The 16,271-nt window shown below is 41.9% G+C and overlaps 1 protein-coding gene across 4 annotated transcripts in view; it reads right to left on the bottom strand.

Moving 5' to 3' along the window:
• Positions 1-4: 4 nt before the first annotated feature.
• stxbp5l (syntaxin binding protein 5L) overlaps positions 5-16,271 on the bottom strand; it is a 234,287-nt gene continuing 218,020 nt past the window's right edge. For all 4 annotated transcript variants that reach the window (XM_045704491.2, XM_014164005.3, XM_082967014.1 and 1 more), the window contains 6 exons: positions 15,225-15,464; positions 14,407-14,770; positions 14,074-14,239; positions 3,584-3,695; positions 3,170-3,390; positions 5-3,073 (listed from right to left, as the gene is read on the bottom strand). In XM_045704491.2, coding sequence (XP_045560447.1) covers positions 3,032-3,073; positions 3,170-3,390; positions 3,584-3,695; positions 14,074-14,239; positions 14,407-14,770; positions 15,225-15,464 — 1,145 coding nt within the window. In that variant the 3' untranslated portion in view covers positions 5-3,031. The remainder of the gene's footprint in view (positions 3,074-3,169; positions 3,391-3,583; positions 3,696-14,073; positions 14,240-14,406; positions 14,771-15,224; positions 15,465-16,271) is intronic.

The raw sequence follows: 16,271 nt of genomic DNA, 5'->3' as shown, positions 1-16,271 counted from the left end.
GGTGTGTACATCAATCAATGTTTATTTGAATTTTTGATTTGCATCAACATATTTTCAGTTCTTTTTTCAGTAATCTCTATTACACTACTATAATATCAATAAGAACAAAAGGTGGTAGAATCCATTTAAACAAGACAAACTTTGCTGCCATCACTGAGAAAACAACCAGAGAAACGGTTGGCTTGGCCAGGAAACAACAGTGTGGACAAGAGTTCCAGTGACTTTAGACACAGCCAGAATAACCAGGTACAGTACCATGATTCATTTAACAGACATCTACAGAGAATGAATATCCTAAGAATATCCCATTTTTCTATGTTTTTGTGTTTTTCTTTACTCCCAGCCAGCATTGTTGTACAGTTGATATAAAAACAAAAAAACATACAAACAAAACACCCTTTATGTCAGTAGAAGTCACGTTTTTCTTTTTCTCAGCCATTGAAGTTAACTGCACCGCTACAAACTCAACACAAACCTCAGGGACAGTATAATACACATAGAGAAATAGATCTGTTCCCTCTTCATTAGACCACCACAATCAGTTATGGACAATGGCCTTCATATTGGCCTGGAAAGCAGCCAGGCAATCGAATCCAACTCTTTCTAGGGTCTGCGACTGACTGGCTCCCAGTTCAGTAGACTGTCTGTCCTTTAGGAATGTCTCACTAGCCTGAGAAGGAGCAGAGTGAAATGAATAGTGATAATGCCGTTTTTTTTAACCTGTGTGTGGTGTGTGTGTGTGTGTGTGTGTGTGTGTGTGTGTGTGTGTTGTGTAACATATGTTGTGTGAGAGAATGGTTGCCTGTATGGTCATGGTAACCACCTTTCTGTGGTTCAAGGCAGGGTGGATATGTGAGCGTCAGTGAGGGAGAGTGAGTGACTGTTGTGGTCATAACAATCATTTAGACTTTCGTATATCATTTGAAAATACAAACATAACCTTTGAAAACAGAAAAATAAATGGATGGTATTGTCATGTCACATTTGATCAGTTACGAGAGGACTTGTCAGTGTTACGTGTACACTTATTGACTTGTACAACATATACAATAACATGTATCATAGAACAATCTTTGTACATAGATGATCATTTAGGAGAGAAGAGGCTACCACCATCCACTAGGGGGTGAGGATAAGGGGGGTTACATTAAGGTCATCAAGAGCAATTACGAGTAAAACGAAGAATAGAAACACCTTTGCTTCAACCTCATATCAGTCTGGATTCCTTACATGTACCAATATGTGTAACATAGAAGATCTTTATACTGTATGTGTCAACGACACCTGACAACCGCAAGACTCATGATGGTAGACTATTGTTAGTCTGGCTCGTATTCCATTTCTCCATATAGATCAACAACACGGACCGACCGCAGGATATTTTTCATCCGGAATGGTAGTAGTGTTTAAATGGATCTGACTCTACCGAAGTCTTTTAGCTAGGCCTACTCCTGTTCAACATGACCCCTGGAGACTTCTGAAGCATAGTTCTCTCGTCAACGTGTAAAAGAGGACCATTCTGGATACCAAAATGTAAACACAGGACCCACCACCCACAATAACATATAATGACACAATCCTCCAACTGACACCTTCATTCGTGAATTGCTTTGGCAGAAGAAAGAGTAAGAGTTTTGTCTTTACATGGGCTTGCGTGAGACACACACTGGCTCAACAAACTCATACATAATATGAGAAAGGCAGCAGAAGATTCCAATGAAGAAGCAACAAACTACAACAAAAACAAAACATAAAAAAAGAGGGTCACAATTCTGTCAAAAGAACCAGAAACTCAGTTACAGCGACAGACGCCTATCAACGGCCATACTGAAAAGTTGGGCTCAGTTAGCCTACTCTTATCTACAGCAAACACATCATTACTACCACATAGTATTAGCTCTTTGCTAGTTTACAGTAAGGGGCTTCACCCATCTTGATTTATGGCACGTGAATTATTACATTATGTTATATATGTTCAGATTAGAAATATAAACACACTCAATCCAGACCTCACAGACTACTATCACCATGGCACCTCAGCCAACACAACTCATTTCCATGACCGTTCACACATTATTAATCAATATATTCTCTGTGTTCACACATTATTAATCAATATATTCTCTGTGTTCACACATTTCTGGCAGGGGGGGGTGAAATGTACCTTTTTTTCCTGGTAACAGGTATAGTCAGTAGTAGCAGCCAAGAGAATGGAATTAGTGCCAGTAAAATTGACAATTCAATTGTTCAGAATGTGTGGAGTGATATACGTTGAAAGACTAGATTGTGTTTTTGCACTGTGTGTACACCACAGAGATCTTGGATAACGATATAGTTTGAGCTCAGTGTCTAATGGTGGGAATATGAATAGTATCATCAGTAGTAGTATTGTGTAAAGAAAGTATTGAAACTGAAATTATGTGTGTGTTCAGAATGTGTTCAAAAACCAAATGAAAGTAATAAAAAAGGCTAAAAGAAAAAAATGTGGCTTTATAGCTATGCAGGAATACATTTTAGTTTTTATATTTTTTTTCCATATTTCAAAAAATATAAAGTTTTTTTCATACTTTCTGTTGTTGGCTTATATTATTAAATAAACGTTTTATTTTGTTTTATTTCCCTCTGTTAAAGTAGCATGCTGCTTTTTAATATTGCAGTTTAACTTTTTTTGTATTCATCTGTTTAGTTTCATGCAGTCTTGTTGGATTATTAACTTTAGAGTATCTACACAGCAAGATCTGGGTAACCCACCCACACACACTGATGGACTGTCATCATCCACTTTGGGTTCCCCTGTCGTACCAACTTACTTCCTGGTCTGTGTCCATTTCACTATAGTCTAGATAAGTGACTGCCCTCTGTCCAAGTCTTGTGACAATGATGTACAGATGGCCTACAGAAAGGCCCGTTAACACAAAGTCCCTCTTGTGTCTCTCTCTATCGCTATCATGTCCGTCGAGTAAAGGTCCATGTCCCAGCATAGTGCCCCCCCCACCAGGTGGAGGGGCAGTCACAGCCCGCTGTCCTGCCTTTAAAGCTGATACCATTTCTTGTCCTTTTGTTTCAGCATCACCTGTGAAGAACAGATAGAAAAGAGACAAAGGGTAAGATATGTATCTTGCTTTCGCCAAGTTGCTTCATCACACAATCACTGGCTGGGGGGTTGTACCTGGTGGGCGTGTGTGGAGAAGGTCTCGGCGCTGTTCATCATGAGGGCGGTGCGTTCCTCCAGCTCGCCCAGCCTCTCTCCTCTCTGGTCCAGGGCGATGCGGGCTCGGGCCAGGTCCCCCACGACGCCGCCGGCTGCAGCCTTCATGTTCTCCAATCCCATTGGACCAGGGATGTGCTGGGCCAAACTCCGAGAGGCCTTACCCGCTGCTGCCTCCCCAACTATAGGGAGATGGAGCGAGATGATAGAAGAGAGAGATAGTAAGAAAGAGAAATTGGAGAGATGGATAGGAGCGACACGAAGAGAGAAATGAAAAGATAAAGGGTGGGAAAAGGTTCATGTGTGTCAAACTGTCTCTCACATACTTACTTGGTACACATAAATAACACACATAAAATATAGAAGGTAACCTACACAGCTCCTCTCTGTCGAAGGTCTGGGCATTGCCACCGAAGAAGCCCTTGAGGAATCCTTTGTTCTGGGCCTCTGGTGTTTCTATAGGAGTGAACAGCTCCCCCAGCATGTCCTGAATCAACACACCGCACACATTAATACACACACACACACACTATTACACACAGAAGAATGGCGCCGGAGGGGATGTCCGCCGTTTTACGAGCTCCTGACCAGTTTTGATATTTTGTGTGTTTTTTTGGAATGTTCCTAACTTTTTCTTGTACATAATGTTTCGCCCATCATTGCATATGACCAAAAAGAGCTTATGGACATTAAAACAGTGATTCCTAACCTCGATTTGGATGAGGACTTCTATTTCAACAAATCAGAGGTGAAGGATATAATGCTCATCCCAGACCAGGCCCAAATCCCCGTTCGGAGGAGGCGGAGACGGCGCTATAGAGGTCGGGGTGCGGGATATCTAATGAGGCCGCAAGTGGATGAGTTGCCATTGCCCTCCGTTCTATTGGTGAACGTGCAATCACTGGAAAATAAACTGGATGAGCTCCATCCAAGACTATCCTATCAATGTGATCAGAAGAACTGTAATATCCAATGTTTCACCGAGTCGTAGCTGAACAAGGAATATATAAATCTAGCTGTTTTTTCTATACATTGGCAAGGCATAACAGCTGTGTCCGGTAAACTGAGGGGGTGTGTGTCTCTTTGTCAACAACAGTTGTTGCGCGATCTCTAATATTAAGGAAGTCTCAAGGTTCTGCTCGTCTGAGTTAGAATACCTCATGATAAGCTGTAGAACACACTATTTACCAAAATAGTTTTAATATATATTTTTCAAAGCTGTCTATTTACCATCACAAACCAATGCTGGCACTAAGACCAGTCTCAACGAGTTGTATAACGCCATAAGCACACCTAGATGCGGCACTCGTAGAGGCCAGGGATTTGAATGCAGGGAAACTGAAATCCATTTTACCTCATTTCTACCAGCATGTCTCCTGAAGTGAAAAAACTGTTGATCACCTCTGACCATAACTCTATATTCCTGATTCCTGCTTACAAGCAAAAACTCAAATAGGAAGTACAAGTCATGAACTCAATACGGAAGTGGTCAGATGAAGCGGACACTAAGCTACAGGACAGTTTCGCTAGCACAGATTGGAATATGTTCCGGAATTCATCCGACGACATTGAGGAGTTTACCACATCAGTCACCGGCTTAATTAATAAGTGCATCGACAACGTAATCCCCACAGTGACCGTACGTACATATCCCAACCAGAAGCATTGGATTACAGGTAACATCCTCACTGAGGGAATGGCTAGAGCTGCCGCTTTCAAGGAGTGGGATACAAATCTGGACGCTTATAAGAAAACCCGCTACACCCTCCAATGAACCATCAAACAGGCAAAGCATCAATACAGGACTAAGATCGAATCCTACTACACCAGCTCTGACGCTCGTCCGATGTGGCAAGGCTTGCAAACTATTATGGATTACAAAGAGCAACCCAGCCATGAGCTGTCCAGTGACGCGACCCTACCAGACGAGCTAAATACCTTATATGCTCGCTTCGTGGCAAGCAACACTGAACTATGCATGAGAACACCGCTGTTCCTGATGACTGTGTACTCATGTTCTCTGTAGCTGATGTAAGACCTTTAAACAGGTTAACATTCATAAGACCGCAGGGCCAGACAGATTACCAGGATACGTACTCAGAGCTGACCAGCTAGCAAATGTCTTCACTGACATTTTCAACCTCTCCCTGACTCAGTCTGTAATACGCACATATTTCAAGCAGACCACTATAGTCCCCGTGGCCAAGATCACCAAGGTAACCTGTCTAAATGACTAAATTACTCACTGTAGCCATCCTCCCAGACACCCTGGACCCACTCCAATTCGCATACCACACCAACAGATCACGCAATCTCTATTGCACTCCACACTAACCTTTCCCATCTGGAAAAAGTAACACCTACATGAAAATGCTTTTCATTGACTACAGCTCAGCATTCAACACCATAGTGCCCTCAAAGCTCATCACTATTTATTGCGAGCTTAGCACCCTCCTGTACTCCCTGTTCACCCACGACTGATCACCATCGACGTTGTGACAGCCTACAGGGAGGAGGTCAGGACAACAACCTCTCCCTCAACAAGACAAATTAGCTGATCGTGGACTACAGGAAACGGAGGGCCGAGCACGCCCCCATTCACATCGACAGGGCTGTAGCGGTGACGGTCGAGAGCTTCAAGTTCCTCGGTGTCCACATCTCTAAAGGACCTATCATGGTCCAAACACACCAACACCATCATGAAGAGGGCACAACAACACCTCTTCACCACTTTTTTACCAGCATGTCACATCTGCAACCAGGGGGAAAAAAAATCCTTGACCACCTTTACTCCACACACAGAGATGCATACAAAGCTCTCCCCCGCCCTCCATTTAGCAAATCTGACCATAATTCTATCCTCCTGATGCCTGCTTACAAGCAAAAACTAAATCAGGAAATACCAGTGACTCGCTCAATGCGGAAGTGGTCAGATGACGCGAATGCTACACTACAGGACTGTTTGCTATCACAGATTAGAATATGTTCCAGGATTCATCCAATGCCATTGAGGAATACACCACCTCAGTCATTGGCTTCATCAATAAGTGCATTGATGACGTACGTACAGTCACTATGGGGAAGACATATCCCAACCAGAAGCCATGGATTACAGGCAACATCCGCATCGAGCTAAAGGCTAGAGCTGCCGCTTTCAAGGAGCGGGAGACTAATCCGGACTCTTATAAGAAATCCTGCTATGCTCTCAGATGAACCATCAAACAAGCAAATCATCAATACAGGATTAAGATTGAAATCCTACTACACTGGCTCTGACGCTCGTCGGATGTGGCTGGGCTTGAAAACTATTACGGACTACAAAGTGAAACCCAGACGCGAGCTGCCCAGTGACACGAGCCTACCAGATAAGCTAAATGCCTTTTATGCTCGCTTCGAGGCAGGCAACACTGAAGCATGCACAAGAGCACCAGCTGTTCTGGATGACTGTGTGATAACGCTCTCGGTAGCAGATGTGAACAAAACCTTTAAACAGGTCAACATTCAAAGTCGCTGGGCCAGACGGATTACCAGGACGTGTACTCAAAGCATGCACAGACCAACTGTCAAGTGTCTTCACTGACATTTTCAACCTCTCCCTGACCGAGTCTGTAATACCTACATGTTTCAAACAGACCACCATAGTCCCTGTGCCCAAGGAAGCGAAGATAACCTGCCTAAATGATTACCGCCCCGTGGCACTCACATCAGTAGCCATGAAGTGCTTTAAAAGACTGGTCATGGCTCACATCAACAGCATCCTCCCGGATACCCTAGACTCACTCCAATTCGCATACCGCCCCAACAGATCCACAGATGACGCAATCTCAATCGCACTCCACAATGCCCTTTCTCACCTGGACAAAAGAAACACCTATGTGAGAATGCTGTTCATTGACTACAGCTCAGTGCTCAACACCATAGTGCCCACGAAGTTAGGACCAAAAGGCTCCTCAACAGCTTCTACCCCTCGCCAACGGACAATTTACATTGACAAGACAATTTTTACCCCAAAGCCATGACTGCTGAACAGGTAATTAAATGGCTATCCAAACTTTCTGCTTTTCACCCCCTACCTACATGTACATAGTACTTGAAACAATCACCTAACCAAACCTACATGTACATATTATCTCAATCAAACTACCTCGAACCCCAGTATACTGACTACAGTATATACCTTGTACAGTACACCTTGTACAGTATATAGCCTGTATATAGTCTCGTTATTGTTATTTTATTGTGTTATTTTATTGTGTTACTATTTTATTTTTATCTATTTGTTAATTTTCTTACTTTAAGTGCATTGCTGGTGAAGTAAGCGCATTCGCAAAAAAAAGCACTGTCGTTGCACCAATGTGTACCTAACCATAAACATCAGTGCTTTCTTAAAATCAATACACAAGTATATATTTTTAAACCTGCATATTTAGTTAATATTGCCTGCTAACATGAATTTATTTTAACTAGAGAAATTGTGTCACTTCTCTTGCGTTCTGTGCAATAGAGTCAGGGTATATGCAGCAGTTTGGGCCGCCTGGCTCATTGTGAAATGTGTGAAGACTATTTCTTCTGAAAAAAGCACAATCTTTGCACGAATGTACCTAACCATAAACATCAATGGCTTTCTTAAAATCAATACACAGAAGTATATTTTTTAAAACCTGCATATTTAGTTAAAAGAAATCCAGGTTAGCAGGCAATATTAAACTAGGGAAATTGTGTCACTTCTCTTGTGATCATTGCACGCAGAGTCAGGGTATATGCAACATTTTGGGCCGTCTGGCTCATTGCGAACTAATTTGCCAGAATTTTACGTAATTATGACATAACATTGAAGGTTGTGCAATGTAACAGAAATATTTAGACTTATGGATGCCACCCGTTAGATAAAATACGGAACGGTTCCCTATTTCACTGAAAGAATAAACGTTTTGTTTTCCAGATGATAGTTTCCGTATTCGACCATATTAATGACCTAAGGCTCGTATTTCTGTGTGTTATTATATTATGATTAAGTCTATGATTTGATAGAGCAGTCTGACTGAGCGGTGGTAGGCAGCAGCAGGCTCGTAACATGCTGACCAGACCGGACACATCGCGTGTGTGAGCGTCGCAAAATACATTTTGAAATCCATGTTATTCAATTATTGCACCCACACTGCTCGTGGGCGCCAACGAGCGTCTGCGTTGCCAAGGGCTAAAATAGAACTCCTTTCTAGTTCTGATGCAGATTGCGTAGCAAGTCCTGCCTCTCCCCATCTCCTCATTGGTTTATAGAAGCAGGTACCCACGTGCCATCTGCTCATTGGTTATACCCACGTGGGTGATTGAAAGACGAACTGTTTTGCCGGTTGTCGTGGTAATACTATGAAAGTGTAGTTGCCAATCACCATATAAGTTCAAAGATGAAAAAGCCTGTAAGGAGGAGAGATGACTAGAAACAATTCGGTTGGCCGTTTTATGTGTGGATTAATTGTCGGCGTAGAGGACCTTGTGCATTTCAGGTAAAATAACAACTCAATGTTTATATCCCAGGACAAATTAGCTAGCAAGTGCAAGCTAACTAGCTAAATCGCCATACATGTTTAATGCTTTTCAACCTTTCCCCAAATTAATGCGTTTGGTGTAGGGGGACAAAATAAATGTATGCACGATAGCACATGCGTGCTGCCGGTTTGGGTTCCGTGTAAACAGCACTTTACTGCATTTGCCAGCAGCTCTTCGCTGTGCGTCAAGCATCGCGCTGTTTATGACTTCAAGCCTATCAACTCCCGAGATTAGGCTGGCAATACTAAAGTACCTATTAGAACATCCAATAGTCAAAGGTATATGAAATACAAATGGTATAGAGAGAAATAGTCCTATAATAACTATAACCTAAAACTTCTTACCTGGGAATGCTGAAGACTCATGTTAAAAGGAACCACCAGCTTTCATATGTTCTGAGCAAGGAACTTAAACGTTAGCTTTTTTACATGGCACATACTGAGCTTTTAATTTCTTCTCCAACACTTTGTTTTTGCATTATTTAAACCAAATTGAACATGTTTTATTATTTATTTGAGACTAAATAGATTTTATTGATGTATTATATTAAGTTAAAATAAAAGTGTTCATTGTTCATTCAGTATTACTCGTATTAGTTTGTCATTCTAACAAATATATAAAAACCGTCCGATTAATCGGTATCGGCTTTTTTTTGGTCCTCCAAGAATCGGTATCGGCGTTGAAAAATTATAATCGATCGACCTCTACACCTCACACATTAATACACACACACACACACTCTCTCTCACACACACACACACACACACACACACACACACACACACACACACACACACACACACACACACACACACACACACACATTAATACCTGCACACACATAAGTATTGCACCCACACTGCTCGTGCGCGCCAACGAGCGTCTGCGATGCAAAGGGCTAAAATAGAACTCCTTTCTATTTCTGACGCAGATTGCGCCGCAAGTCCTGGGGCGGCAGGGTAGCCTAGTGGTTAGAGCGTTGGACTAGTAACCGAAAGGTTGCAAGTTCAAATCCCCAAGCTGACAAGGTACAAATCTGTCGTTCTGCCCCTGAACAGGCAGTTAACCCACTGTTCCTAGGCTGTCATTGAAAATAAGAATTTGTTCTTAACTGACTTGCCTCGCTAAATAAAGGTTAAAAAAAAGAAAATACAAATTAATACACATGTCTAACCAACATTAACACACAGTCATAACTAACCAACAGTAACACACAGTAAAACAATCATAACTAACCAACATTAAAACATAGTAAAACAGTCATAACTAACCAACAGTAACAGTCATATTGAACCAAAGACACACAACAGCAGAATATGCACAATGGGATTTGTGGATATTAGGGATTGCAAGTTGGCTAAAAAATGCACTTTGTTGATGAAACAGGTTAGAAATATTGTAGGTGAAGGGCAAAATAATCACTTGTCTGCCAATTTAAAAAAGGAGCTTGCTGAGAAGCATATCAGTGTTGGTGTTCTACTGTGCCAGCAGATGGCAGTAGGATTATGCTGCATGTTCAGTCATGTTGCTGGATGAGAAAGACTGCATGTCTGAAGCTGGAGCTCCACCAATGTCTGTTCTTATTAGTGTGTTTGTTGTGATGGCTCTCTAGCAATACACACACACAGTGTTGGGAAAGCTACTCTGAAAATATAGTTTTCCTAGCTACCAATTCCTTCACACTGCAACAAATTAAGTTACACTTCTGTTACAAAAAAACCTGAATCTAACTAACGACTGGGTCTTAGATATAGAACTAATATAACTAACAACTGGGTCTTGTCTCTAGATATAGAACTAATGACTGGGTCTTAGATATAGCAATATAACTAACAACTGGGTCTTGTCTCTAGATATAGAACTAATGACTGGGTCTTGTCTCTAGATATAGAACTAATGACTGGGTCTTGTCTCTAGATATAGAACTAATGACTGGGTCTTGTCTCTAGATATAGAACTAATGACTGGGTCTTGTCTCTAGATAGAGAACTAATGACTGGGTCTTGTCTCTAGATAGAGAACTAATAACTGGGTCTTGTCTCTAGATATAGAACTAATGACTGGGTCTTGTCTCTAGATATAGAACTAATGACTGGGTCTTGTCTCTAGATAGAGAACTAATGACTGGGTCTTGTCTCTAGATAGAGAACTAATAACTGGGTCTTGTCTCTAGATAGAGAACTAATGACTGGGTCTTGTCTCTAGATAGAGAACTAATGACTGGGTCTTGTCTCTAGATAGAGAACTAATAACTGGGTCTTGTCTCTAGATAGAGAACTAATGACTGGGTCTTGTCTCTAGATAGAGAACTAATGACTGGGTCTTGTCTCTAGATATAGAACTAATAACTGGGTCTTGTCTCTAGATATAGAAATAATCAAACTGACTAGGTCTTGTCTCTAGATATAGAACTAATAACTGGGTCTTGTCTCTAGATATAGAAATAATCAAACTGACTGGGTCTTGTCTCTATATATAAATCTGATAGAACTAACGACTGGGTTTTGTCTCTAGATAAAGAACTAATGACTGGGTCTTGTCTCTAGATATAGAAGTAATAGAACTAACTACTGGGTCTTGTTTCTAGATATAGAACTAACTACTGTGTCTTGTATCTAGATATAGAACTAACTACTGGGTCTTGTTTCTAGATATAGAACTAACGACTGGGTCTTGTATCTAGATATAGAACTAATAGAACTAACTACTGGGTCTTGTTTCTAGATATAGAACTAACGACTGGGTCTTGTATCTAGATATAGAACTAATAGAACTAACAACTGGGTCTTGTCTCTAGATATAGAAGTAATAGAACTAATAGAACTAACAACTAGGTCTTGTCTCAAGATATAGAAGAAATACAACTAACGACTGGGTCTTGTCTCTAGATATAGAACTAATAGAACTAACAACTGGATCTTGTCTCAAGATATAGAAGTAATAGAACTAATAGAACTAACAACTGGGTCTTGTCTCTAGATATGGAACAAATAGAACTAACGACTGGGTGTTGTCTGTAGATATAGAACTAATATAACTAATGACTGGTTCTTGTCTCTAGATATAGAACTAATATAACTAATGACTGGGTCTCGTCTCTAGATATAGAACTAACGACTGGGTCTTGTATCTAGATATAGAACTAATAGAACTAACAACTGGGTCTTGTCTCTAGATATAGAAGTAATAGAACTAATAGAACTAACAACTAGGTCTTGTCTCAAGATATAGAAGAAATACAACTAACGACTGGGTGTTGTCTCTAGATATAGAACTAATAGAACTAATGACTGGGTCTTGTCTCTAGATATAGAAGTAATAGAACTAATAGAACGAACAACTGGGTCTTGTCTCTAGATATAGAACTAACAGAACTAACGAATGGGTCTTGTCTCTAGATGTAGAACTAATATAATTAATGACTGGGTCTTGTCTCTAGATATAGAACTAATAGAAGTAACGTCTGGGTCTTGGTTCAAGATATATAACTAATAGAACTAACGACTGGGTATTGTCTCTAGATATATAAGTAATAGAACTAACAACTGGGTCTTGTCTCTAGATATAGAAGTAATAGAACTAACGAATGGGTCTTGTCTCTAGATGTAGAACTAACAGAGCTAACGACTGGGTCTTGTCTCTAGATATACAACTAATAGAACTAACGACTGGGTCCTGTCTCTAGATATAGAAGTAATAGATCTATCGACTGGTTCTTGTCTCTAGATATAGAACTAATAGAGCTAACGACTGGGTCGCATCTCTAGATATAGAACTAATAGATCTAATGACTTAGTTTTGTCTCTAGATATAGAACTAAAGTCTGGGTCTTGTCTCTAGATATAGAAGTAATACAACTAATAAAACGAACGACTGGGTCTTGTCTCTAGATATAGAACTAATAGAACTAATGGCAGGGTCTTGTGTCTAGATATAGAACTAATAGAACTAACGACTGGGTCTTGTCTCTAGATATAGAACTAATAGAACTAACAAATTAGTCTTGTCTCTAGATATAGAAGTAATAGAACTAATAAAACTAACGATTGGGTCTTGTCTCTAGATATAGAACTAATAGAACTAACGACTGGGTGTTGTCTCTAGATATAGAACTAATAGCACTAACGACTAGGTCTTGTCTCTAGATATAGAAGTAATAGAACTAATAAAACTAACGATTGGGTCTTGTCTCTAGATATTGAACTAACGACTGGGCCTTGTCTCTAGATATAGAAGTAATAGAACTAACGAATGGGTCTCGTCTCTAGAAATAGAACTAACGAATGGGTCTTGTCTCTAGATGTAGAACTAATCTAATTAATGACTGGGTTTTGTCTCTAGATATATAACTAATAGAACTAACAAATGGGTCTTATCTCTAGATATAGAACTAATAGCACTAACGACTAGGTCTTGTCTCTAGATATAGAAGTAATAGAACTAATGAAACTAACGACTGGGTCTTGTCTCTAGATATAGAACTAATAGAACTAACGACTGGGTGTTGTCTCTAGATATAGAAGTAATTGAACTAACGAATGGGTCTTGTCTCTAGAAATAGAGCAAACAGAACTAACGACTGGGTCTTGTCTCTAGATATAGAAGTAATAGAACTAATAGAACTAACGACTGGGTCTTGTTTCTAGATATAGAATAATAGAACTACTGACTGGGTCTTGTCTCTAGATATACAACTAATAGAGCTAACTGGGTCGAGAATTAGGCAGGTCTGATGCCGAAAAAAGGAAGAAAATTCCTGCCAACCATATTTTATTTTTGCTGAATATATAGTGTGTAGTTCCAGTAGTTAGCTACAGCGCTGCATGACAAAACAAGTCATTAACTACTGAAAACACTACCTAGATTAGAATGTAGTTCAACCACCACCAAGCTAATGCAAAATATAGTTGAGTTACTAGTTGAACTACATTTGGTTCACTACTCCCCAGACACTGCACACACACACACACTCCACCACCATGGAGTCAGCGCAGTGGAGCTCAAACCACACATGACAAGCGTGACATTTCACTTCAATGGCCACTGTCATGATTGGGCTTTAGCAAAGGTATCAATTATAGCACCCATATATTTACTGCACCACTGGCTCTGAGAAATCACTCTGCCTAAGCTGCAGGACGCAATGTGCTGTCATACCCACAGAGCAATGAGATTACCAAGGATAGACACACAAACACATGCACAGAGCCGCACGCGCACGTGCACACACACACAAACACGCACACACACACAAACAAACAAATACAGATTATTCTAACCTTCACAGTACACAAATGCACACACAGATGGGTGCTGACCTGTAGGTTGTCCGTCATCTCCTGGCTGTATGTGAGGCGCTGTATCTCTGTAGGAGAGCTCAGATACAGGGCCTGGCCTCCGTTAGTGAAAACAAAGGTCCGGGCGATACGCAAGTCGGTCAGGGGAAGGTAGTTGATATCCATCAGGGGTCTTAGACTGGGCAAACTGGGAGGTGACAACAACACAAAAACCACAACGCTGTCAAGGGTCGTAGTAGTAGAAGTAATCTCATAGGCCTGTAGGAATACGACAGAACGACAGGTCTTTTCTATCCATCAAGAGAACACAACCAAGACAGCTTTTAACAGGCGTGAGAAAGACAGACCGTATACCTTAGGGTCATGATGTGTCCGTTGGCGCAGAAGCAGGCCAGGCAGACGCTGTTGCAGACGGAGACAACGTCAGCCCGCAGGAGGAAGGAGGACTCGGTGATGTTGTGGGTGAACAGGACAGCCTGGGTGGGCATGAGGATGACCTTGGCCTGCTTCTCAGAGCACACAACGGCCAGGTGACCGTCACTGCACGCCTCCTGGGATGATGACGGGGAGAAGTTGACCAGCTTGCGCCTGCGGGGCCGGTCGGGGTCCTCGGGACCGTTGGGGTCCCGCCACACCTCGTACGGACTCTGAATGAGAGCGCCCCCACAGTCCAGGAAGGCAAATCGCAACACAGAGCCTTTTAGCATCAGGACGGTACCTGGGTGTGCCATGGAAAGAGGCAGATAAGATAAGAAAAGATAGCACTTTCAGTAATGTGACATCCGAGATCTTTTCGATATTCACCAAACATTCAATTCTTTCAGATCTTGCTATCTAATTTGACTAATACCAGTCATTAAAATGGAATGAGAGTGTAGGAGGGCAGCGAAGAATGCCTACCTGCAAATCCCATTATCACACCCACGTTAGCATATTGATAATCTCTACTCAATTGTTGCTTAGGTGGGCTTGATGAGTAAGCCCCTCCCCCCACCACCATGCCCTCTGTTGAACCTGCACCCCTACACCCTACCCTGTGAGTCAGTGAGTGATTCCTCCATTACAATCATGTCTAATGTCAATGACATCAAAATAACGTAGGCTAAGGTAGGCCACATTAGGGATCTCCTTCCCCCAGACCATCTATCATTCCCTCAGGCAGCCAGGCTCACCACTGGGCCCCATGGTGATGGGCTCCTCCATCCTCTCCTCCTCTTCTGTGGGGATGGATATGGGCAGGAGCAGGACCACGCCCAGGCTGGTGCCCACCCACAGGCAGGCGGTAGGCAGAGCATCGCCTTTACGGCCGTAGGACTCTCCGAACTGCAGCGTGGTCACTGACTCCTTGGTGTCGCGATCGATGCTGGACACACTGGAGCTCCGCGAGCGACTGAACGAGTTCTCTCTACTTTCTGCTTTACAGCAAACGCCCGGGGAGGGACGCGGACACAATGAGACGGGGGGGGGAGAGAAAAGGAATAGGACAATGGAGTATGCAGACAGACAGAAAACAGAGGGTGATATACAGAAAGATAAACAAGGCAATAAGACCAGGAAGAGGAAGATGTGGAACATAGAGAAGGGAGAAAACAGCTGCTTAAAACAGGGGAGAGACAACGAGCAGCCAAGTGAGAGCACATACACACGTGCAATACACACACACACACACACACACACACGCAGAGACAGACACACACGCACACACACCACAAACCAACATGAAGTCACAGCTGTAGTGCTTAGTTACAGTTGGATCCATCTACGACTCATTTGATTATGGACCAATGAAAGCAAACACACAGTACGAAACCATTTCTGTCCTTTTGAATTTTCCCATATTATGTTCTCTCACTCACTGCAGGTTCAAGAAATACCCTGATGTGCATACATACACACACACACAAAACACAGGTACACATACTGTACGCACACACACACACACACACACAAAATAGATGGACGCACACACACACACACACATCACATCAAAACACACAGATTGTGTTGACCCCTTGCCTTGCTAGGCATTCGGATCCTCCATTACATATTTATAGATTTAGCCTCCTGCCTCCACCATAAAAGTATTTCTGTATTGCCCAAGAATGATTCATGCACTTCTCAATTATTTACAACCTGACTATGTGCTGCCTGGGCTTGTTCTACAAACACCGCAGACTTTATAACTTAACAGCGGCTGGGGATTTCTGCATTGCCCAAGG

The sequence above is a fragment of the Salmo salar genome, chromosome 21, assembly GCF_965601325.2.
Source record: "Salmo salar chromosome 21, fSalSal1, whole genome shotgun sequence".
Classification (NCBI taxonomy): Eukaryota; Metazoa; Chordata; class Actinopteri; order Salmoniformes; family Salmonidae; genus Salmo; species Salmo salar.
Note: the sequence above shows the minus strand (reverse complement) of the source record. Positions and strands in the feature narration are given on the sequence as shown.